The 25,881-nt window shown below is 38.8% G+C and overlaps 2 protein-coding genes across 2 annotated transcripts; both read right to left on the reverse strand.

The window, feature by feature from the left end:
* Positions 1–2,803: 2,803 nt before the first annotated feature.
* On the reverse strand, positions 2,804–10,974 carry LOC105050680 (spermidine synthase 1). Its single transcript, XM_010930791.4, is given in 12 exon segments — positions 2,804–3,138; positions 3,200–3,261; positions 3,264–3,299; positions 3,302–3,327; positions 3,428–3,623; positions 3,701–3,772; positions 4,217–4,289; positions 6,447–6,520; positions 6,523–6,550; positions 8,388–8,510; positions 8,608–8,684; positions 10,632–10,974. Coding segments are annotated over 12 exon segments (1,020 nt in total). The 5' UTR covers positions 10,819–10,974; the 3' UTR covers positions 2,804–3,072.
* Positions 10,975–23,996: 13,022 nt separating this feature from the next.
* LOC105050929 (RING-H2 finger protein ATL14) lies at positions 23,997–24,754 on the reverse strand. Its single transcript, XM_029266386.2, has one exon. The coding sequence runs from the start codon at positions 24,674–24,676 to the stop codon at positions 24,194–24,196; it is 483 nt and encodes a 160-aa protein (XP_029122219.2). The 5' UTR covers positions 24,677–24,754; the 3' UTR covers positions 23,997–24,193.
* Positions 24,755–25,881: the final 1,127 nt, after the last annotated feature.

Genomic DNA, 25,881 nt, shown 5'->3' on the forward strand with positions numbered 1-25,881 from the left:
CCGACGCTCCTTCGGGAACCCGAACGTCGGACGATGCCACGCGGTCCGTCGACCTTGTGTCGTCCACTGGCACCATCAGAGCCTTTCCACGGTCGGTCGCCTAGGCCCGAAGATCAGAGAGGGATGGGAAATTTGAACTCGACTGAGTTCCTCCCGAGGGCGCGAAGGGGGCCGCTGCGGGTCGTTCGGGCTCACGTGCTTCAGCCCGAACCTCTTCCATAGTCAGGGGAACCGACGCTCCATCGGCTGCCCCCTCTACTACCCCTTCCTCGGTCGGCGCCTCGGGTGGCACCGTCGGCGCCGACAGTGCGATGATCGGTTCAAAGCCCGACGCACGTTCAGGGTCGGGCTGCGCCGCTGCTGTCGCAATGTCGGTCGGCGATGATATCTGAGGCCTCTTAGGGGGCCGTGAAGGTCCGGCCCTAGGCGCCGGTCTCTTTCGTGCCGCATGTTGCCGAATGTCGGCATCAGTCAGTCTCACTCTCGGCGGCATGCCTGCAATTTCAACAAAGGGTTAGCACAAGCTCGAAAATGGATGAAAAGATCGAAAAACGACCGACAGATCGAACGATACTTAAGCGGGGAACCAAACTCAGGCCGGCGTCGTACAGAGCTTGCTCGATGACGAGCTCTCTCTGCTTCAGCACCGACACGTCCTTCAGTCGGTGAAAGTCCTCTTGGTCTCCAGCCTCCACCCGACTGTTTTCGTTCGACTGAGTCCGAGGGTCGCCCTGCGGGAAAAGAACCCCCAAGGTAGTGGAGAGGAAGCAAAGAAAAATTAGTTCTTCCACCCATGGATCAACGATGGAAGATCGGTGATGAATGAAAGATCCTTCCGGGGATTGAAGAACCACCACCCTCGGACTTTCGGATGGGATCGGAGGACGAAGAACGTCCGAAAGAGAGAGATACAGGAAAGGTCGGCAAAAGCCGACACAACAGAGTGAAGCTAATTATCAACCGGACTGAGTTCGACGCTAGTTGCACCGGACAAAGCCCGTAATAATCCAAGATGTTCCGGACGAACTCCGAAATCGGGAAGCGAAGACCTGCCCGAAGGTCCTCGACATAAAATGCCACCTGGCTCGGAGGCGGGTTGTTAACCCGACCCTCGGCCCCAGAGGCAAAGAGTTCAAACTACTCCGAGATACTGTATTGCTCCCTGAGCCGTTCAATGTTTGCCCCCGAAAGTGAAGAAACCTCCACCTCCGGGGTCGACTGGGAGTCGTCGGTCGAGTTCTCCGACTGACTTCCTCGTGGAGAGGTTCTAGCCATAACGCTAGCCCCAGAAAAGAGAACACAAGGAAAAATGTCGAAGGAGAAAGGATGCAAGGAGACAAGGATGGAGAGCTTTCAGAGGAAGAGGACGGAAGCAACTACCTGGGACTGGGGGACAAGTCGACAGGACCTCAGTGCTAGGAGCAGATTTGCAGCAAAAAGTAAAGTTTTTGATGTAAGTGGCCGCATATATATAAGGCCCTTTGATGGTCGAGATGAAAGTGCACCGAACGAGGGCTTCCAGGATGTCGACACGTGGCAGCGTCAGGGCCCTTCCTCGATCCGACGGTTTGACGCACCTGCCCCCAGATCAAGCCACGTTTCTCCATCCGCGTGAACGGTTTCGGCCCAATAGCCCCTTGACATGTGGTGGAAAAAACCACGTCTCGAAATTAACTAACCGACGGTGGTTCGCATTCCCAAGGAGACGGCGGTTCGCATTCTCAATGGGACATCTGATGCCGGATCGTTCGTCGGTACGGCCGCCAGAGTTGGAGCATGACGTGATGGAAAACCACTCCTTTCACCCGAAGCCATTGCCTACGTGGAAACGCTGGCCAACACGACATCCGACTCAGGAGTGGGGGGAACTGTTGGGATATACCGACTGACCCATGTACGCCGACTTACCCTCGGACTGGTTCGATCGACGTCCGACTCTACCAACCGGACCGACGGACGATTCCGACAATGACTCGACGGATGACTGCCGACAATAATGCCGACAATATCCGGTCGAAGATGTGTCGGCCGAACCGACCCATGCTGTTCCCGACCGATTGAGCGGTCGAATCCATATTACCGACACACCGTTGAGGGTGGCAGCCGACGTCCAACTTCCACAAGATACCAGATCAGCCGACGGTGTCTCTGATCATCACCCGACGTCCCGACAACCGAATACCGATATATAGTCGGCCAACTCGTCCGAACGTCGTACGACGGCTATGGGCTGTTGTCTTGTCAAGGATATGCTGTGCGACCGCCGGGGTATTGTCCTGCCACGGACATGGTTAATTTTGATAACCTACGACGATTTGACAGTCCACGATGATTTGACAACTCTCCAGTTGTCTGCACCATTAATGACGGGACCATACCGTATTCTACTATAAAAAGGGGTAAGACAACAATCTTGATGAGAACTTCTCTTGCAGGTGCGCGACCTGAACGATCGGACGATGAGAGAATTGGCCGTAACAGAACGTAAAACAAATGATCACACGATTTCACACCTCCCAGGCTGAGTTAGCTATCTAGGCCTTATCATAGGGACCAGTTTCAAGCTGGATTTACAAGAGGTAAAAGCATGCTTAAGTATCTCATAACAGATTCGGGTGCAATTCACAGGGTGAATCACCTCCTGTGGCATGGCAGCCGTACATGGAAAGTTTTGATAGAAACTTTACCAATCAATAGCCCTGTTACAAAGGATGATTATGTAATCTAATCTTTCAGAAGATAGTTTACTAGCAGTGACCACACACCATGCACGCACATGCGCATGGATAGAGAGAGAGAGAGATGACATCGAAATGCATTTCTTGATGAAAAAACTGTGGAGAGTACATCCAATATCTCAGATCATCCATAGAAGGAATCATAATAAAAGTTGATAGCTAATCACATGCTTTTGTAGATTTTGACTTATGAAGGAGGCAAGATGACCCATCAAATCACATAGCAGGCCGGTATTTGAAGAGGGCATAATATGAAGATTGAGTTGCTATGATATTTTGCAGTAATATCCCCATCCTGCGCCGATGCAAGTTGGGCAGACCTCTTGGGTGAAGCTCAGTTGGTTTTGGACTCGATAACCCTCTTTGCGAAGGATGGCAAACAAAATGCTGCAGGATGGATCTGCAAAAAGGCATGCGAATCAGCAAAAGAGAGACGAAAGGAAGACAATAAGGAAATATACCTCCGAGTTGTAAAATTTCAAGGGCCCTTTTGATTTGTTGGATTTCTCGTCCTCCTCTATATATACACAGGATATTTAAAATCAACTGGTGGACCCTCGTGGAGCAAAGCATGAAACCAATCACCCCGCTGCAGTCATGAACCGATATATCAAAACATATCCATTTTACCAGACTAAATTAAAGAGATATTTTTGAAAAACAACAATACACTCAGATGTCAAGCATGCCTTGGATATGTTGGTACAGTTGTCCAAGCATAATTCACAGAGCCCTTGAAGGTTTGGCGGCAGACATCAACAATATCTTCAATGATGTGCATATGTAGCCATATGCTCTCGGCCTGAGTGCATACAACTCCACCTGGACGAAGAGCTCTAGCCACAGATTCAAAGAAAGGCTTCTCGAATAGTTCTTGAGCTGGACCTGATTAACCAAAGTAAGGAGGTTAGACAGATCTCAGTGAGAAGCAACAAAAATAAGAAACTTCAATCTTGCCATACCTATCGGGTCAGAAGAATCCACAATGATTGCATCATAAGTACCTTCCGGAACACTTTTTAAGAACGCAACTCCTGCATGTTGGTTGTCCAGTGAGTGAAATGCACAAAAAGGTATTGAAGTGCCAGATAATGGTACACCAAAACCTTGTAAACTTCAACATATGCACATGAAGTTCTTAATGAAGTTAAAATACAACAATGTAAGTGAGATGGTGTAAGTTTTTAATAGGCAAATTGTAAATGCGATGATTTCACATTGTATAAGAAAGGGCACATTTTCACTCAGTGATAATTGGTTTTATAATTCATATAAAATTTTAACCAACTCTTTACGGCAAGGAATGTGGGCTGTAACCAAGCCCCTTCACCAGTACATTAAGTTCATATGAATCTTGATCAGTTGATGTGGCAGTTAAGTTTCTAACATAAATCATTGGCTTCAATGTTGAAAGACTGAGAGGCGTTATACTATTGACTTGTCCAAGACAACTATTCATAATTAAAGAAATATCTCACCATCACCAATGTGTAAATTCACACGAGGATCCTCAAACCCAATGGCCAAGCGGGGGAAAAATTGCTTAGAAACCTGAAAGGAAAAATCGCAGCAAAACAACTCTTTTTAACTTATGCAGAGCTAAAAATATATAAATGAATTGTACAATATTAAAGCATTTTGTGTTGTCTGCTGAAGATAATAGAATTTTTACCTAGACTGTTTAAATGGTAGATCTTACAATATATGAAGATGAGAATAAATTGTTACATCTAATTATAATAAGAAGCGACAAATAACACATAAATAGATTGCAAAGAGAGAAAACGTTCATCATAGTTCAGGTAGACTAGTAGAATTGGCTGCAGACTACAGTAGTTGTACGGTAGTCAACAATACCGAATTTTTTTACCATAGTTTTGACTATTTTATCGACACTAGTAAGTACCACATGCGATGCGCATGGAATGCTCAACAAATACAGAGATCCCATTAAGCAATAATATGTTAAGATTTCTTTTTCCTTCGCCATTTTTTATGCCAATTGGCTCAAAACACACCTTTATTTGTGTTTTCATTTACAACCAAATCTGTATATACTAATTTTCAATCCTTTATAAGAGCCCAGAAACCAATAGGAGGCCCTTGACAGAGAGAAGCTTATTCTAAAGCAAGGAAGAAAGAGAACGAAAGGAAATGGCATTGCTATGAATTCTGTTTATTTCAACCTTATTTTGGAGTTTACATTGTAGTCTCGCTTTACAGTGTTCCCGTAAAGGGCAAGTTAGTTGCAAGTTAACCAAAGAAAAAAAGTTGTTTACCGAGCTATCTAGCAGCTGCATATCAGATCATCCTGACACTATATATCCAAAATGATGGTGAAAGTAGGAATCAACATTCCTTACAAGATCTTCTAACTGGCACAGAAATGGACTCTAGTGGACTTTATACTGCATAAAGCAAGTAATCTTTTAGCCCTAGTCACCCATTCCCCTCAAAAGGGGAAAAAGGAATAACATCAAGATTGTTAGACTACTTGACATTCCCTTTATTCATGAGAAACTATGAAACACTTTTTTTTCTTGCACGGTTGGAATTTGCACAAATTTCACATCACTCTCATGACAAATGAGAAATAGCCAAGTAGTTAGCATTCTTTTAGAGGGTGGTTAGAGTAGATTTTTGAGAGATGAGACATAAGTCACCCTACGTGTCCAAAAGAGGGAGGATGGTTTGTAGGTGCCAAAACTGTGCTAAAATTCTAGAAAGGATTATCAAAGGGAAACCCTTAACTGTCTAAGCAACACAAAGGTTTTCCACCAGTCTAATAATAACTGCAAAGTTAAGCAAAGTGCTATCCTTCTACTACACCCTCAAAGAGTCTGCCTTTTCAGCAAATGTCCAGAATTCAAACTTTGATTGATGCTGGGAAACTTTCATTTCATATGTTTCCCAGGAGTAATAGGTATGCTAGTGAAGTCACTTTATGTAATGTCTAATCTAATAGAATAAAGTTGCATATGAAATAAAAAAGTGCCGACTACATGGCACAACAGACTCTTCAAGCTAGATAAAATATTAGACTGAGGGAAGAGGTTCGGGGAAACAACAACAGTGTGGTAGAATTTTTTTTAAAGTCCAAAAGCACCCTTACATTGGAAGTAGGAAATATCACCTGTACAAGTGGTAAATCGAAGCAAGAAGCAAATGATAGATGATAGGGAGACTTCAACTGTATCTAATAGAATATGGGTTTTGGTATTCTTAATTGTACTCGTCGATGCAGCCTTGAAGTTCATATATACGATTCTCCTTCATTTTCTAAAAGGCTTTTTACATGGAAAAATTTTGCAGAAAATTAATAAATTAAGAAACATCAATGTGGGAATCACTAATACTATGCAAAATTAGCTCGGATTTTTCCTAAACTGAATATCCAATTGTCAATGACACTTGTATGATATTCTATATTTGGTAGATTAAGGAACATTGTTAAATAAATCAGTGACATTAGTTGTTATTAACTTGCTGAGGAACTTAACATGATCAAGCATAACCACATGCACATAAGATATTAAAAAATTTCAGCCCTCAATCAAATGATTAGAACAAAAGCATGCTTGAAGCATCATTTCAATGGTCCAATGAAAAATAAACACTCGAGTAAAGAATCACAATTTCATGTTTTTATGATGCAAGATAGTAATATTGAAGGCAAAAGGGGCAACAAGAAGAGTCTAAATTACTCACATCCACAACCATTTTATCAATTTCACATATATCTATTTGCTCCACGAAAGAATAGCGTGAAACTTCACGCAAACACCACCATCACCACCTCCAATAACCAACACCTGGAACAACAACAGTTATGTCAAACCATAAAACACATGAAAAATTTCAATATCTTATAAGGAAGAAGCATACTTGTAAATTTCTCGTCAGTTTGTAATAAAACAGTAAATCCGATGCTTTGATCATCTCATAAGTAAATCAAAGGAGGAAAATCATGGAAATAGGCCGTATGAGTGACATGTCAAATATAGCCACAAACAAATTTATAACAAGAGGAACAAACAAATTTATAACAGGAGGAAATAACTTCGCCCGGAAACAGGACATATTCTTCAGCATGGAAATTTCGATATGCATTGTGGGGCACATCACTTATTCTATAAAATGTGTACAATAAGGATGTGGAAAAAAGAAATTCACAACAAAATTGGAGAACAAAAATAGTTGATCAATTTGCCAACTCAGTGCCAAACTATTCTATCATCCATCAAGGCTAGGTTTTAATTAAAGATTCCAGGATTAACCATGGCAGAGAAAATCCTTCCCTCATTAAGATGTGAACATAGTGCAATACCATGCTTGATTGTTTGTGCAAAGTAGGTTCACTAATAGTAATGACCTTTTGTTAGTTGAATGGTACAACTTTGAGTATGTTAACAGGGTTGTTCAAATCTTAGCTGTGTTCAACCAGACCAGACCTGACCAGATGTTTTTTTTAAGCTGAACCAACTCTTCTACATACTCACAAATATAGGTTTTAAGTTCTGTTTGATAAGATATGACAGATAAGCCAATACGACATTAACTGAAAGAAGCTATTTTAGTTTTTAAACAGTTTTTTTGGACTGCTGAACACGGCATAGGTCAGAAGTCAAATGGAATTAGAGTGAGTGAGAGTCCTTTTGTGGCTCCTTCTTCATGACTTAATATAGAGGACTTCTAATTCACCATGTCATCTGCACAATAAAAATAGCTTGAACCATGGATTCAATCATTCTTCCTTGAGATGGCGAAATTATGTCTTTAATGGTCTCAAGATTGCTAAAAGAATAATTGTTAGATTGAGTGCATTGACTGATAAAATCATTCCATAATTTAGCTGATCTATTTATGGCCTGTCTGAGAGAATAAATCATGATGTGCACCCTAATGATGACCAGCCAATGATCTTCGCATGGAAGAAATTCAAAACCTTCCAACCCTATATTGGCCATATTTAAACTTGATTGTTTATTTTTTCAGAACTATTTCAGAGAACTATCAAAAAATGTGCCAACCTGTGGAAAAAATGCTCTACAAAAGTTTGTCAATAATTACCCAAATCCACTTAGAATTGATGCTTGAAAAATGAACAATCAATCAAGCACAGTTGTCGTTAAAACAGATCTGCTATTTTCTCCAGATGAAAATGGAGCAATAAAAATGGCAATTACGCCACTTTAATTGCTCAATATGAGCATCATTACATATTTCACAACCTCGATCCTCTAAAGAGGCTTACTTTTTTTGCAGTTACAAGAACAGCAATTATCACTAATCAAAAGAGATAATGAATGGAAAAATAAATCCAGAATAGTTCTCTATGTCAATCTCAATTATGCAGTGTAAGAGTCTAATGGCTCAGATTGTATCCTTCACCCATGTCACGAATCCAACCATTTAAATGAAAAGAAAACTCACCCACATATCCATTTTATTCTCTTCAAAGAGATAACAATCCATACATGAAATTCTAAAGGGAGTGCAGCCCATTTACATAACACATAAATGGTGTTTTAGTCGATGAGAGAACATCTAGAGCGAATTTCAAGAGAAAACTTTTAGTCTAAGATCTCGGAAGATATATATATATATATATATATATAAAGTCCATTAAGCTTAATATGATAAAGCTACCTTTCTAGGATTTGGAATAGAGCAAAGTGGTAGGTGAGTAATCATCTCTTGGTAAGCGCACTCATCCCTCTCAGTCACTTGAATGACTCCATCCAAAACAAGAACATTGCCATAAGTTGATGACTGAAACCATAAATATCACAGACATGTTATTGTCAGTGCAAGTATATTTAGATAAAAAAAGACAAACACATTGCAGGTTCTCAAGGTGATGAATTACCTTAAAAACCAGGACATTTTGGTATTCTGATTTTCCTTGGAAAATAATCTTCTCTACCTTTAAGGAGTGAGCCTCTCCTGTAAATGGTACCAAGCATTCTTAAAAATCAACTGTTGTTACAAAAGATATCGAGAGCATGAAATCACCAGATTAATTTATAATAAGCATAACATGATGCATGCAGAATTATGAACACAATTTAGTCATTTAAGAATGTAAAGAAACACGAGAGATGATAAACAATAAATTTTGTGAAGTTTGGGAAAAAAATCTACGACATGATCTAACATCATTTTTCACAATGTCTTGTATGTTCTGGACCTTATTTTTAGCTTGGTAGTGTTAGATATATTTTAACACTCAGCTACAACTTTCAGGCCCATGATTTCAAATATCATTTCTTCTCAAGTCAGAAAACTTGACTCACTATAGAGTATTGACAGGGCGTATTCCATGTTTCTCTCTGCATTAACTTGTTAAATATCAAAAAGTGAAAAGTGGGAATTTTCAGCGAACTCTAATAGTGACACAGAACCAAACAAAAACAAGCCTTCAATCAGGCTTTGTTTTCATACTAGGAAGGTTATGGGAAATGAGATGGAGGTCTTGATTTGGGCAATGTAGAAATGAACCATCTGTGGAATCCAAGCATAAGTAGCCCTTATTTTTCTCATTTTAATCTCATTTGCTTTATTTGAATCCAAACCAAACCTAAGAGATGCCTTGACAATCATTCAAGCAAAGAGAGGGCCTTCCTCTCAAGCTGCAGGAGCAAACTTTCTGAAACTAATTGCAGATCTGCACACAAAAGACAGTGATATCTAAAGAAACAACAGTTGCCCTGTTATAATCAGAACCTAATTACATAAAGCTCTAAAAAACCTTAGTAAGAATCCACTTAAAGTAGGAATCTACTTAAAGCTCTAAAAAACCTTAGAGAGTAGAGACATTATAAGCCCTTTAAGAAAGAAAAAACAGTCATGCAGTCTATGATACAAGACCCAGAACAGAACATAATGCTTAACACGAACAGATCATAAATATATATTTATAAAAAAAGGGAAAGCTTGTGGAAGATCTTTAGACAAGCTCAACCCATGGAAATCAGTCATGAGAATACAGCTATCTCATATGAAAGTAACAGCAGTGATCTTCACTAAAACCGAGTGCAGATAAACATGGAGGAGTTTTTCCAGATGAGAACTAGTCAAAAAAGCTCCAACGTTCTGCCAAAAAGTAATGTGAACACGAACATGTACCAACAAAAAAAGAATCACCGTTAGTGAATTCGACATTAGCATACTTAAATTTATAACAAGAACAACAAATAAAGTTAAAGGAGACTTATCATCCAACAAAATGGCATATTTCGAAATTTTTTTGAGCGACACTTTAACCCAAATTAAACACAGACAACTGGATATCTAGACTCCAGAGTAGGTATTCATACTCGGATGTACATATAATAATAATAATAATAATAATAATAATAACATGCTTATACCTTTTATCAAGCTGCATCCATTTGTAGAGAATGGAGAAGAATAAAATCCGACAATACAAATAAAATTATATATTTTCTTGAGCATATGAAAATTCTATAAGAAGATTAAAGATAACAGAAGGTAAGAAAAATATTTAAAACAAAAGAAGAAGAAGATGCGAAATAATAACTAAAAAAAATGTTACATATAATTTATGTCCGCCGCATTCATAAATATCACCACAGGTCCATCTATCACCATATTAAACCGTTAAAAGAGAAAGAAAAGAAAAAAAGGACTGAACCATTTAAAAAAAAAAAAAAAAGAGGGACAAAAGAACCATCGAAGACAAATAAAAACCGACCTTTTTTAGCAGGAAAAAAATAAAAAAGTACCATCTTTATAAGCAAAACATAATTATATCCAAATATAGATGGAAATAGTTTATCAAGATCCACAATACGGAAGTTAGTACATAAAAGTTATCAAGTATCGGCCTCGGTTTGGAAGAAAAACCAAGAACCAAGATCGAGCACCCACCGGGCCACATGGGGCTGATTTCGGAGAACCACCCGGGGATGATGGCGGAGATACCGTCCATCGGCTTCCCGTCCTCCGCCGTGGCGGTCCCGTCCCCCCTGTTCTGGCCGCTCTCCTGGTCCGCGCTCGCCCTGTTTGACGCCACCTCCTCGCCGGGCACCGCCGGGACTCCGCACTCGGCTTCCATCGATTATTTCAAGCTCTCTCTCCCTCGCGCGCGCGCAAATACGCACTCGGCCTCGCACTCTCTACGAGGCTCCCCCCTCTCTTTTCTAATATCAAAGAAGGGTGGGCACGGACGAACGGTTTTATGCACTATTCTCCGTGATTGAGAGCGTGTCTACGATAGAGCTCTCAACTAGGGTTTTTGGGGCCCGATCCTGTCGCTTTCCAGATGCCGATCGTCACTCCCTTTTCCACACGCCGTTTCTTTGAAAAAAGATATATAAAAATAGACAAGGTTTTTCTTGTGACCTTTATTCACTGGAATCTATTCTATTTTATTTAATACTCTCTCTCTCTAATCTCTGTGTAGGTTTATTTACTCAGATAATACTGACAATAATGATAGTAACATCTGCTTAGTCATCAATAAGATCTTGTTCAGTTCATTGTTTTGATTGATGAAATTTCTATCCCTTTACAAATTATTGATTGTTTTGATTGATTAGCTTGAAATTTGAGGAATCGTATCTCTCAATGCTCGAGTCTTGATTCACTTCATAAAATTCAATACTTTACGCACTTAATTTAGTGCTAGATGAATTATTTTTATCTTCATTATTTTTTTATTATTTTATTTAATTTTTAAAATATATTAAAATTTTATACATTACTATAAATGTATAATTGATGTACGATTGATCTTCATTAATTATAAATTTTTATTCAAAATATTTATCTCAAAAATGGTTAAAAAAATAATATATTGTATATAGCATGAGTTATAAAGGATTAATGGTGGTGATAAATAGAGTTAGTCTATCCACTCAATAATTTAATCAAATTAGAGTAATATTCTAGGAGTCTATTTTCAGCCTCATAAATTCTCCATGCCCTACTAAAATTGATGTAAATTGTCACCAAATGAAGAAGAATGATTAAATATAAATTATCAAGTTAGCATTAATAGATTTGTAAATTTTTTTGTTACAAACCCTGGGTGTTGAACTTGCAAAATCTTATTCATTTATAAGAATAGATGGCCCAAAGCATTTTCATGCTGAGTGTTTTACCATTCAAAAACCATCGCAATAGTTTTGCAATTTTCTTCGCCAGATTACATACAAAGGATTTATAGATAATAGCCATTATTCCACAATAATTGTTGCTATATAGTATAAATTTTAGTTGTTTATAAAATTTTCTTTTACCTATATGACAATCGTGGAATAAAATAATTTCTATTGATACCATCGTAAATATCCAATGTTAATAGCTTGAAATGTAATGTTTTATTTTATGAATGATATTTTTGCGGTCAAGATTTTTTATTATTATTTATGTCATTATAACGAGATGATGGGTTATTCAATCTCTGGTTATAACAATATTTCTTAGTTGTTAAAATAAAAATGATAGATAATATTAACAAAGTAATAGCATTGCAAGACATAACCAATTTTATACATCAAAATAATTTCATAATTTGAGAATAATTTTATTGGGATACCGATATGAATTAATTAAATGCCAACATTATCATCGACCGTGAAGAGATCAACCAGGATATATATTTTCATCATGCGGCAGTCTTTTTAGATTATTATAGTGGTTAATATAAGCTATTATCTAAATATCTATTCCACAAGTAGAACATGATTTGTAGCATATATTGCAGCATATAATTCGAGGAACATGATCTTTGGATGTTGGCAGTTTGGTACGGTTGTTTGCCTCCTTGTGGTTGCAAGACCAACATGGATGGACGCTGTTCCTCTGAAATGGGAGGTGTGCGTATCAAACTTTTCCTGGTCCATAATTTTTAGCTCATTTGGCCATCGGGAGGTGGGAAAGCTGAAATGGTGACGTCGGAAAGCTGAGAATGTGCCCACTCCGATCAGATCCAGCGAGATGATGGTCTTCTTCTCCCAGAGCCATGATGATGATGCTGGGATCGGTTGCTGCTGTTACTTTCTCTTACTCCATCATTGGCAGAATTATTATTTCTTCCACAATCTGATTGCCAATTAGCTGGTACTTTTAAAACTCCATGGGCCCAAATATTGTACCGAATCAAAGCTCCATAGCCTCCATTGCATGTGGTCCTTGGTCCCTTGATCATTTTTGTATTTTCAAAGCACAAAGTCACATGATGAAAAAGAAGAGTGGGAAATCACATTTAGAGATCGAGCTCGAGCTAATTCATCCTTTCATGAGGTGATGCAACCAACATTGTCCCACATCGGCTAGATCAGGTTCTAGTGGAGGCTCAACTTACTGCCTGAGTCCTTACACAAATTTCATGACAAAGATATCGGTTTAATATAATATGTTTTCCTATTAGCTCTCAAGTTAGATTCAAACCAAACCGAACTTATGCTGGCATGCAAATTTATGCAAAGAAACATATATTTATGCAATTTAGACTAATTTAATTAGATTTGGCCAAACATGACCTGATTCAAATTGTGTTTGCATGAGGGATGTGGATTTGAGCCGGAACTAGACTTCGGTGGTTGGGTGTAACTATGTTGGATTGCATTCGATAGATGGCTCGGATTGACCAAGAAACCAAATGGGAATTAGAGGCTACAAGTGATTTCCAGTCACAAATTAAGCCTAGAACTAACATGTTTCCTGAACAAGTTTTCATTCCTTCGCTTCAAATCTTGCCTGATTTTGCTCCACTGGATCAGATTTTTGCAGTTGCCCACAGGGCAGAAATCTACATTAATATAAATATTAAAAAAAAAAGAAGAGACAAAATTTTCTTATTTTTTAAGAAAGTATGAAAGCCAAAGCTAGGCGAACACTTGCATGTGCCTACACGAGACACGAGACCCATAAAGTGTCCTCAAGCCCTCCACCTCATCCGTAGATAAGACCCACAGCAACGTGACAAAGAGCAAAACGAGGGATGCGTGACACACAATCCCGCATACGTTAGCAGCTGTGTCAATGGACTATACCCACCTCGCTGTCAATTTTGTCTGGTCCACTGTTTCCAAATGAATACTGCCATGGACGGCCAGATACCTGGTCAAACTGGAACTGATCGGCTGCTTGACGTTTACAGCCCATTTAGCATAAGACGGACTTTCTTTTGTATCAGCCTCACAAAACTAGCATCACCTTCAGCCTATTGCTGTCAAAATAAATAAATGAATGGATATTCTTATCTTCCTCGAAAATTTTTTACCTATTTATTATTATTTTTAAAATTATTTATTAAAATAATATTTTTTAAAATATATTTATCAGTCTAATATCCACAAAAAAATCATCATATCATTTTAGGTACCATCTGGACCCCCCACGTCATATGGAAGGGTATGGGATGGTGAGTCAGCCGATAATATCAGTGTTTGAAAAGATGATTTTCATAGTCGCCTGATGGAAGGGCGATTTTTATAGTCGTCTTGTGAAAGGGCAACTATATCATTCGCCCTTCCACACGGCAACTGTAAAAGTCGCCGTTCCAACCGCTGACTCTTAAGAAACTTATCCAAAAAAAAATAAAAACCACAGCCGGCCCCCTCTTCCCTGCGACAAACCAGTCGGTCTCCCCTCCTCCCTGCGACACTCAGTCCCCCCTCCTCCCCGCACAATCTCTCCCTCTCGGTCCCCTCCTTCCCGCACGATCTCTTCCTCTCGGTCCCCCCTCCTCCCCACGCAATCCCCGCCGCTCGGTGCCCCCCTCCTCCCCGCGCAATCTCTCCCTCTCGATCCCCCCTCCTCCCCGTGCGAACCCCGCCGTTCCTCTCGATCCCTGACACAAATGCCCCACCTCAATCCTCTGCGGCCCTCCCCCTCCTCCTCTCCGACGGCCCTCCCTCCTCTCGCACGAGAACCCCGGTCTCCTCTCCTCCTTGACGTACCTCTCCGTACTGCCACCGGTATTCCTCCAATTTTTTTTATTTTTTTTAATTTTTAAAATTTATTATTTTATTTGAATTATAAATTTATTTTTACAATGGTTGGATGGTTGGGCCCAAAATCCGTGACCCAACCATTAGGTTTATATTTTTTAAAAATTTTGCATTACATGGAACCAAAGACCTATCTTTTGATTAATGTATATATTCTAAAATGCCTGTACAATTATATTTTTTTATACGGATGAAAGAATTATGTACATTAGTCAACTGATTGTCCAGTTTGGACAGATTGGGAATTGTAATTAATTTTATAGGTAATTTTGGACAGCATTTTCTTTTAGTTCTCCTCACACATTTTCAGCTGTGTGGGGAGAACTAAGAAAAAATACTGTCGAAATTTTTTTCGGCCCCTATTACGTATCGGTTGATTACCATAATTACCTATAGAATTAATGCAATTTCTGAATGGGATAGGTCCTAACTTTACCTAGTAGACAACAATAGGATGCATTTATTAAAGTCATTTGAAATATTAAATACTTCCTTCCTAGTGAACATCTGTTTTTATGTTCATATAGTTACTTCTCACAATAATTTCGAATAAAATTTTCAACAAAATGGATCCAAGTCTTGTCACTATTATCTTCTATTGAGATGGGAGGATCAGTCATAATGCTAACGGTGCATATTATAATGGTGGAAGGATCCAAATGACAATGGTGGACCGTAATACAATATATTATGCGAGTCTGCTATGCTGTCACCAGATGGAACCCCAATCACTGTGGAGTTTTTCTATTATGTAAATTTTCGATACATACCATTGAACGGTATTTGACTGTACCTATTGAAGATGATCAGAATACTAACATCATCTTGAGCATCCCATCAGAGGAGGTTTTTTGAGTTGTTGAAATTTTTATTGAGCCGGCAACGATAGGAGTTTCAGGTGATGATGAACAGCATGTTAGTGTATCTCAGGCTATATCTGCCCCACTTGTATAATCGGAGATGGATGGTTCTCTATCTGATGCAGCTTCAATGGCTGATGAAACTGGATATCAGTATGAATGCACTCCTATATGTACCATTAGTGGACCAGTAGTATCCGTGACTAGTAGTCCTCAGTACATGATAGGTATAGAGTCTGCATATCAATATTCATATAACACCATCGTATTTGATGATACGGATGCCGGTCCTTGTTATATGGCAGCTATCGTGGAGCACGTGGAGCACGAATCTGATCCTGTATCACTTAATCAGCCACATACAACATGTGCCGGATTAAGAGGATTGGAAACTGTAATGGCTGAGACAACTTTATTTGAAAATGAAGCCGCTGTTAGTTATGATCCTAATCCTACTGATGATGAAGATGAGGATAATAATAATGCAGAGTCTGATGGTAGTGATAATAAAGAATCTAGTGCAGAAGAGGATGTCCCACCACATGAGGCACCCCTTGTTCCTGAATTTGGACTAGTTGATGCATCCGACGACGATGAGGCCGCATCTCATGGAGCTTTATCAGAACATCCATTATTTGGTAGGAATGAAGAGTTAAGAAAAAGAATGATATTTGGGTCGAAAGAATAAGTCCAATGTGTCGTAAAATAATATGCCACTCGCATCTACCATCCTTTCAAAGTCATCGAGTCAGATAGAGTTAAATGGAGCGTCGTGTGTAAACAGTCTGATATTTGTAGTGGCATCGCTGTGCATTCCTTCGGATCAAGACGCAGCGATGGAAGATTATGGTATATAAAGGGCCACACTCATGCTTGATGCACGCATGATTGTCGATGTCATTACAGAATCAATTAGAGCAGAGATATTCATATCCATATCAGCTTGTCAGGCTTATGTACGTGATGCATGACAGTGCAAGGCATCTTATAGAAAGAAGTGGATAGCTAAACTTGTTATGGGCAAGCTGTTTGGAGATTGGACAGAGTTCTATAATGCATTGGGTCTTGGCTAGCTGCAGTTTATCGTGCCAATGAGGGGACCGTAGTAGATTTTGTAAAATTTTCTACAACAGAGGCAAACACAGAGGTGTTCCATCGAGTTTTTTGGACATTTGGTCCATGCATTCAAAGCTTCCAGTTCTGTCGCCCTTTGATTAGTATCGATGTAACACATCTGTACGGTCGATATAAGGGTACTCTCATGATTACTGTGGAAAGAGATAAAAATAGGAGTATCTATTCTCTAGCATTTGTCATTTGTGAAGACGAAAATCGTAGTAGTTGGTCATGATTTTTATGGCGTTTGCGCTATTATGTGGCACGTGATCGTATAGGGATTGACATAATTTCAGACCGACATAAAAAAATATTAACTGCTGTTTCAGATCAATCTGTAGGATAGACAGCACCATATGGATATCATAGATTATGTCTTCGACATATTGAGGCTAACTTAAATGGTTGATTTCATAATGCTGTATTTTTAGTTTATTTCCATCAAACTGCAAAGCAAAATCAATCCTGAAAATTTGATCGAAGCATGCAACATGTTGAGAGAACATGACCCAATTGCTTCCAATATCTGAAAATATATCCACTTGATGATCTGAGTAAATGGGCGCTGGTGCATGACATAGGTGGATATAGGTATGGAATAATGAATATCAATGTATTTGAAAGTTTCAATAAGGTGTTGAAGGGGGTCGCTCATTGCCCATTATCGCTCTTGTTCATCTTTCCTTCGAACGCTTATCGAAGTGGTTCAATGTCAGATGTGCAATTACAGCACAAAGAAAGAAGACCGACAAGATATTCACAGATAAGATTAGACGAAAATTAAATGCACGGCAGCTAAAGTCTAGGAAGTATTGTGTGATTAAGTACAATAATCAACCGGATTTGTATGAGATTCGGTTGAGATGAGGCATTACAGCCCCAATGAACCTAATTATATATAGACAATCAACTTAGGGGCATGCACATGCATATGTAGGAAGTGGCAGTTACTGCATTATCCATGCTTCCACTTGTTTGCTGTTTGTGCCAGCGAGAATTTAGACTGAAAGCAGTTCATTGATGACTGTTATACTATTGCACATTATGAGCAGTTATATGCATTTACTTTCCATTGATGACTGTTATACTATTGCACATTATGAGCAGTTATATGCATTTACTTTCCATCCTCCAGAGAGTCCGCATTATTGGTCTGAGTGGATTGCACCGAGATTGATACCGCACTCATCCATAAGAAGACAAAGAAAGGGGTGTTCACAGTCAAGGAGGATTCGAAATGATATGGATGCAATGGAGCATCAAAATATTGTTCGATGCAGATTGTGCAAATAGATAGGGCATAATCGGCATTGATATCTCCAACGATATTGATTTATCTCTACTTTTTATGTGATCTATCTTTATGTAATACTTGTGTTCTTTTTAAACTATTTTGATTATGTAATCATATTATATAAATGCTCAAAAAAATATACGAAATGATCATATTGTTAATATTGGCTATTTAATATTCTTACTATCTTTTTCATACACTTGTCTTTACATTTTGCACTTTAGACATGGCTGGTTCAGACTCCAACGTACATCCGAGGCTGATTGACTCTATCGTGCTCTATCTCCAGACTCTACATCATAGTAATAGTATATATTCTGGAGAAGATATGGGGCCTCTGTGCTATAGACATAGAGGCTCCACCGCGATGCACGTCTGGCGGCCACATCAGAGGATTGTAGAGTATCTTCATATGGCGGCCACCTCTGCTATGTGATCTCGATGCATGTGGGCAGTAAAGTTGGGACAGCGGTATGTTAGCCTTCTTGTATCATGAGCTTTGTAGGACTAGTAGATCAGATGCACATGAGATAGCAGGGTCATTGGTATTGCTTCAACTTTGGATCTGGGAGCATTTACACGTCGGATGGTCAGATCGGGTGCTTCTCAGAGTAGGAGCCCACCAGCCAGCAGCGGGAGGTGATATAGCAGGACATGTCCATTAGATGTAGATGACGCTGGTTTTGAGGGTTTATTTGGTGGCGTACAGCATGATCAGACTGATTCACTAGAGTGCAGGTATGCAACCAGTAGCACTGATTTTACATGATAAATGACTGCATGTTTTCATATAATAACATAGTGGCTTTGTTTTGGACAGATGGAGGACTCAACAGACTGGTGCTAGTAATTTGGTGCTGCACACAGTTATATATTATAGGGATCAGCTAGATCAGCAGTGTGATAATCAGATGTTGTGGGTCCCTTACACATCAGAGATATTGACTGCATTGCCCGAGATATGTCGATCAGATCAGTATGTATGGAGGACACGCACACCTCTCATTTGCTTTGATATCATGGAGATCTATTATCCGGAACACGTGATGCGACAGTTTGGCATGTATCAGGACGTGCCCCCATCATGTGACACTTGAGATGCTCTCCACCATTTGGATTGATGAGGGCGACATCGTATGATTGGGTTCGAAAGCATCGAGAGTATATTGACGCATTGGAGCGACGGGAGGATTTGATTGTGGCTGGTCCACCCATGCTTTTCATGATGGATTATTATGATCCATATTACAGTGATACAGGAGCATCACTAGATGATTCATCTCGTCATTGATGAGTGAGCGTCCCGAGATGAGGTTCGTGCTTCGAATGGCATGATGGATATTGTAATAAGTATATTTTACTTTCATCTGATTTTGTTATATTGTTATTAGTATATTTATGAATAATATTTATTTTTCTGACAGTTTCAGAGGATCACGTCGCTATATCATACAGCAAAGAGTGGATTTCATTCGGTCACTGTTGGATGCAAGGATCGAGCACTTGCCGATACTATGGACGGTCTTGTTGATACTATGTGAGTTGTCTCAGAGGATAGACGATTTCAGACTGTGCCATCGATGGATGATTTGAGTACCTCTTCGTATGCCCAGTACACCTCATACTTTAGCTTCTCGAACTTCGATCTCCCCGTAGATGATGCATCTCTATCATAGAGAGTGAGCGAGCCTCCACCTCCCTCCCCATCGGATGTTGTCCCGGATGTAGGCGCCTACATCCTTATGTAGGTGCCTACATCTATGTCGGACGTAGGCGCCTACATCCGGGATGTTGTCCCGGATGTAGGACCTGGATGTAGGCTCCTACATCCTCATGTAGGTGCCTACATTTGTGTCTCTGTATCCCTTTCTTTCTGTGTCTTATCTTGTCCCTTTCTTTTTGTGTCTTATTTACATTTCTTTATTTAAGCTAATGTCCATTAACTTTAAAACATAAATGTAAATAAGTAAATACCCTCTTATTTGGAATCAATAAAAATATCAAAAAAATTAAAATTCTTAAGAATAAGAGTCAAAATTTGGGTTTTAGCTCAAATTTTTTTCAAACCTGAAACTTTTAAAACTTTCCTTCTTCAGAACGAATAGGTTAAAGGGTTTCAAAATTTATTAAAAATTATTTTGTGACTTACTAACATCCAAGGATCAATTATCATCAATTTTGATTTCAAAAAAAATATATAAAATATAGCCCTCCATATATAGGTGCTAGTTTTCTGACTTAAAAATTTTTTAGGATTTGTAACGGCAGATAATCCTGACTTCAATAAATTTTGGCAAGATAAGTTTAATTTAAACTATTTTGAATCAAAGATTGAATTATAAACTACTTTGAATTAAACTTATCTTGCCAAAATTTGTTGAAGTCAGTTGGACATAATTTGTAATTATCTGCCGTTACAGATCTTAAAAATTTTCTAAGTTAGGAAACTAGCACAGAGGGCTATATAAAATATATATTTTCTTGAAACTAAAATTGATGATTATTGATCTTTAGATGTTAGGGAGTCACAAAATAATTTTTAATGAATTTTGAGACCTTTTAACCTATTCGTTCTGAAGAAGAAAAATTTTAAAAGTTTCGGATTTGGAAAAAATTTGAACTAAAATTCAAGTTTTGACTTTTTTGATATTTTTATTGATTTCAAATAGGAGGATATTTGTTTATTTATATTTATATTTTACAGTTAATAAAGAATAAAATAAATGAGGATATTAACTTAAAATAAAGAAAGGGGATAGTCGCCCTATCAAAGGGCGACTTATAAAGCCGCCTTATCAAAAGACGACTTATTTTTCTCATCCAGTTGGCCTCCAGCTAGCGGTTAGGTTGGTGAGTTGGCAAAGAAAGTCACTCTTTCAAAAGACGACTTTCATTTGAACAGTATTTCTGTAAATAATTTGAGCTTGACATTATTTTGATAATTTTTTTAAAATTAATCATAAATAGGTAAAAAATCTCTCCATTGAATTTGGATTATTGAATCTTGAGACAGGTGGTAGATATGCTATAGATGTTTTCATGTACCAACTCATCATTAAAAGAATTGCTGAATTTAATTGCCAGAGAGTCTCGTAGATAAAAATGGATTGAAATGAGAATTAAATGGTCATATATTCTGATGTATTTATTTTATGATGGAAATCAGATTTGGAATAGAAATTAAATACTAAAGGAGGATAAATATTGGATTTTGAATAATTAAGATATTTTTTATTTTTTTTAAGAATCAGAATAAGAATGAAATTTTCTTCGATCAAAAAGAGTGCTTAATGCTGAATCATCTAGTGTAACCTTAGAATCCTAAATTTATGCGACCTGCGAGAGAACTCTGTTAGTTGGAAGGAGTGTGGAAATTGAAGGCAACAAATGAAATTCTTGAAATGTATAAAAATATTTTTCTAAAACTTGAAATTATGGAACAAAATAATCATTTCAAGTAGGCTAACATCATTAACCAGACACTTAGCTACGAAGTGGCAAGCTCTCTGGCCGAGCACCCTTGGATTTAGATTTCAGAGTCCCAAGCCAGGCAGTTGTGTTTTGGTGTCTTTACCCACGCCAACATGTCAAGCTCATCATCTTCCGCCTCTCCTTAAATTCATGCCCGGCCCGGCCCACTGAGCCTAAAATTTTGGGCCACGCTGTCTAGAAGGCTTTGGGTTAAATGGGTCGAGGTTTGGCAGAGGCCATGATGTCTGGGAAATCAAGTCCCTTGTCTCAATTTCTTTTTTTTTTTAATGTAAAAAAAAGCTATTAATCCAAAAATATTCCCCGAGGCATGAAAATGAGACGGGCTGGGATAATTAGTTATTCCGAATGAAGCGATGGGATAATTAGTCATGGCAGTGTTCATTCTTTAAGAACGTTTTATATGCAAATACGGTTTAAGAATTAGTATGCTTTATTCTAGAATTAATTATATCTATTAAGAACAAGGAAGTGTCACCGCAGAATTCTGTCCCCTATCAAAAGGAGGCATATAAGTCAATATTTATAACCCATTTCAGATTTCTCATTTGTAACTGGAAATACTGGACATCATGATAAGTACTTTTGTGTCATTTAAATTTGTCTTCTATCAAACTAAGAATAAGTCTTTTCTCCAAATCAGTAAGAGGTGGCATTGTCGTCAACCAAATTAGCACTTCTATGTCGCCCATCTTAACGTTTTGCAATCATAGTTAGATGTGGAGGATGAGATCAATTTATATATTTGTATTGAATTGCATCAAGTTAGCGCTCTGCATCAGCTTATTAAATCTTATTGAATTGTATCAAGTTTTTACATAACCTTCTTCCCTCCTATGACATCACTTGTGTCCTTGGCTTTTGGAGTTTCCTGTATGATGCTCCTATTTACTCGCTTACTTCTAATATTTGTGTGGTTAATCAACTTTTGATCGTCTTGTGGTTAAAATATATAGGTTGCTCTTATTTCTCTTCTTCTTGGTAATATTGCTACGAAATGGAGAAGTGATTACATATGTTGCTTAAGAGGATGTTGAGGACGTCAACCAATTAAGCTGTCTCTGCTGCTCGTAAAGCATTTGATGAAGGAACATGGTCAAAGATGATTACCTACTACGCTACAACTTCCGCTTCACTAAATCTTTGTTGCTCTATGTCTCGTTTTTATTTCTTTTCTTGGGGAATCACAGGAATACAGGATCTTATAACACTATCAGAAGTTCTATCACTTATATTTTTTGATATTCTGTTGATTACCTCTGCTTTTCAGTACTATCAATATTGTTTCAAGGTTGTCCCTTCACAAAAAAAAAAAAGAAGAGAGGATTGTTTCAAGGTTGTCAATGAGATCTGTTCCTCGGGTTCCTTCTTAGTTGTCTTATTTGATCATATACTCGCTCACCCATTATTATGTCAAGGGGGGCTAAGTTTGTCACATCCAGTCTGTCATTTCAGTTAGTTCTTTCCATTTTTTTTTTTTTTTTTGGTAAAGAGTTAGTTCTTTCCTTGATGGAAACTGTAAAGCCTTCATAAAGGATTAAACAATGCCAACACCATTTCGCATGAAAAAAAAAAACAATGTCGATGCGCCATACTTGGAATCTAAATGAAGAAATACAGAAACTCGTCCAAAGAAACTTTTCTTTGGATTCAGTGGTTCATCCTGTTTAAACAAGCTCAAGCAGAGTAACCAATAAATGAAAGAAATCTTTTTGGATTTCAAAATGTGAACCTTCGTTCCATATTTTGTTGATAAAACAAACACCCGAGTGTTTAGGTGAATCCAAGACCGTCCAACACTAGCATGGAAAGCTGATGCAAGACATCAAGGACAAGGTAGGATATTTTTTTTTTTTTGGTAAGTACAAAATAGGATAATTTGACACTTCGTTTATTCAAAGGACAAGCTTCATGTAATGATGCACAGAAAAATTTCGTTGTTTCATTATAATGATGCACATTGTACACTTTTGCCAATACGTACTTGTACTTTTGTAGGTCGTCAGTTGCCAATGAACCACTAGTGGACTTAAACGGTTAAACCCTCCTTTTCCTTTGAATAAAAAGGGTACGAAAAGGTAATGCTATAAAGGCCTTCAAGGGATCATCTCGATGAGAACTTGGCTTAGAGTATGCAAAAAAAGAGCCATCAGACTGCCTTTCTTTACAAAGTTCATTAGCTTAACAGCAGAGGGATGATAGCTCAGTTTCCAACTCTTGATCAAATGAGAACTCTACTGCAGATCTATCAGGGCATCTACTGGAAGAGAGAGAGGAGAACGAAGCATCTTGTTTGTTCCATGGCTAAGCTAAACGTAGCACAGGTCAATCAAGAATCAGATATCTTCCCTCTTATCCCTTCATCTGGAATCTAAAAAACCTTAGGAAGAGTTTTGCAAACAGTTTTCACTACTGGCAGCAAGTTCCACTAAACTCCTAGCCTAAAGCAGAAACTTAAAGAAACAATCACATAGCACTTCAATCATCATATAGCCAAATTAACCAAAACTTTTAAGAAGTTAGAGATTTTGCAGTCCTCTAAAGCTTCAGATAGTGAACTCAACCACATAAGTAATCACTAAATCGAACATTTTTATACAATAAAACTAGAAAGCTCACATTTTATTGACCATGCATCAGATCGTACAAACTTGCAGCACCTACTGAATTAACCATTCCAAAGTGCAACTCAAAAACGAGATGGATCAGCACTCACCGGAAATCCATCACCACGCCACTGGCAAACCGGTCCTGTTGGTCCTTGAAGTCACTGCCGCCCTTCCGGCGATCGACCACAGTCCGGCAAATCGGGCAAATCGGAGTTGTTCGCAGCCAAGAATCCACACACTCTGCATGGAAGCTGTGCTTGCACAAAGGCAGCAATCTGCACCTATCACCCACCTGAAAGCTCTCCAAGCACACGGCGCAGTCGACCGAACCGCTGCTCCCCTGCTCTCCGGCGGTATCGAAATCATAGCAGGGGAGCTTCTCCAACTCATCTGGGGATAAACCAATATTGCTGGCGCCGCACCTCTCTTCCCTGGAGATGGTAAGGAACCGTCTCTGGAAAGCCCTGCCTACGGTACGTACGTGAAGAACCACCAGGACACCTAGGCCAACGAAGAAGAGCGTGACTGAGATAATAATGGCCATTAGCATGACCTGGGTGGCGATGCCTAACAGCCTGTTTGTCATTCTAGCAGCCTCTCTTATCACCAAATTGGAAAACAGCTCTAAGATTTCAAACCAAAACAATGGAACAAATTATTGCTCTCACTGTCCAGACCAAGTCTAATGCAGAAAGAGCCAGGAATGGTGAAGGGGAGACTTGGTAAAGGACCTGAAGGTATGCGAGGTGGGTGGGGAGAGGTGATCAGATGGGAGTTTGGTAAAGTGGGGAGTGGAAGGGACAAGGGAAGTGATGTGATGAGGAATTGGCGATGGAAGAGACCGGCTGTTGAGAGCTGAATATAGAGAGTACGACGATTGAGATCGGTGAAAGGCAGCATTCGGGACACCTAGGAGTTGTTGGCTGGTTCATGTCTACAGTGTTTCCCGAAATGAGGAAAACGGGGACCGTGCGAGGCCAGTCTCCATAGTTTTTTTTTTTCCTTTTTAATTTGCTAGAATCTTTTCTTATTTCCTTTTTATTTAATGCTATATGTATATATAAAGATTAAAATGGACAACTCGGAAGAGGAAGGAGAAAAATTGCAAGTTTGCTAGAAGGAGAAGAAAAGTAACGTTTTCGCAGAATAAAGTGCCAGGATAAGGATAAAAACGATGCTTTTTTGAGCACGATTGGGTGATTTTGGGACTTGTTAAGAAACACCCAATTGTTACTGCTTTTCCAAAACACTTCAAGCCACTGCGATGAATAAAAAGCGTCCAAGATGATCGCAGTACCGCGGTAGATCTATTTTCGGATGACCACATACAGAGATCTTTAAAAAAATATATTCTTCGCCATCTGAAAATGCGTCTAGGTCTGACGGAGTTTCGTATTGCAGAAGAGAAATGGCATCCATGGAGTCAGGTCCCCAAGCATAAAGGATAGGAAAAAAAAAAAAAAAACACATATCCTTCTATGTATGTTTTTGTTTTTGTTTTTTTGTTTTTGATGAGAGGAGACTAATGGGAAGGTAGTCCCATTAGTCACCAAATTTTATTGATAAAAAAATATGTACATACAAAAGCACGTCCCAAAGAGGAGAGGGGATTAGGGAATGTACAATTAGAAGGATCAAAAGGCCCCAACACTATAGGGTTATTGAAGAGGAAGGAAAAAAAAAATGAAAGCCTTCACTGGAACTGAAAGTGTAAAAAGTACTCCTTGAATAAAGATAAGAAAAGTACTAGATACTCAGAAGAAAAACAGAAGCAGCAGATGCTACCCAGAG

This window comes from Elaeis guineensis, chromosome 8 (assembly GCF_000442705.2).
Source record: "Elaeis guineensis isolate ETL-2024a chromosome 8, EG11, whole genome shotgun sequence".
In the NCBI taxonomy this organism is placed as follows: Eukaryota; Viridiplantae; Streptophyta; class Magnoliopsida; order Arecales; family Arecaceae; genus Elaeis; species Elaeis guineensis.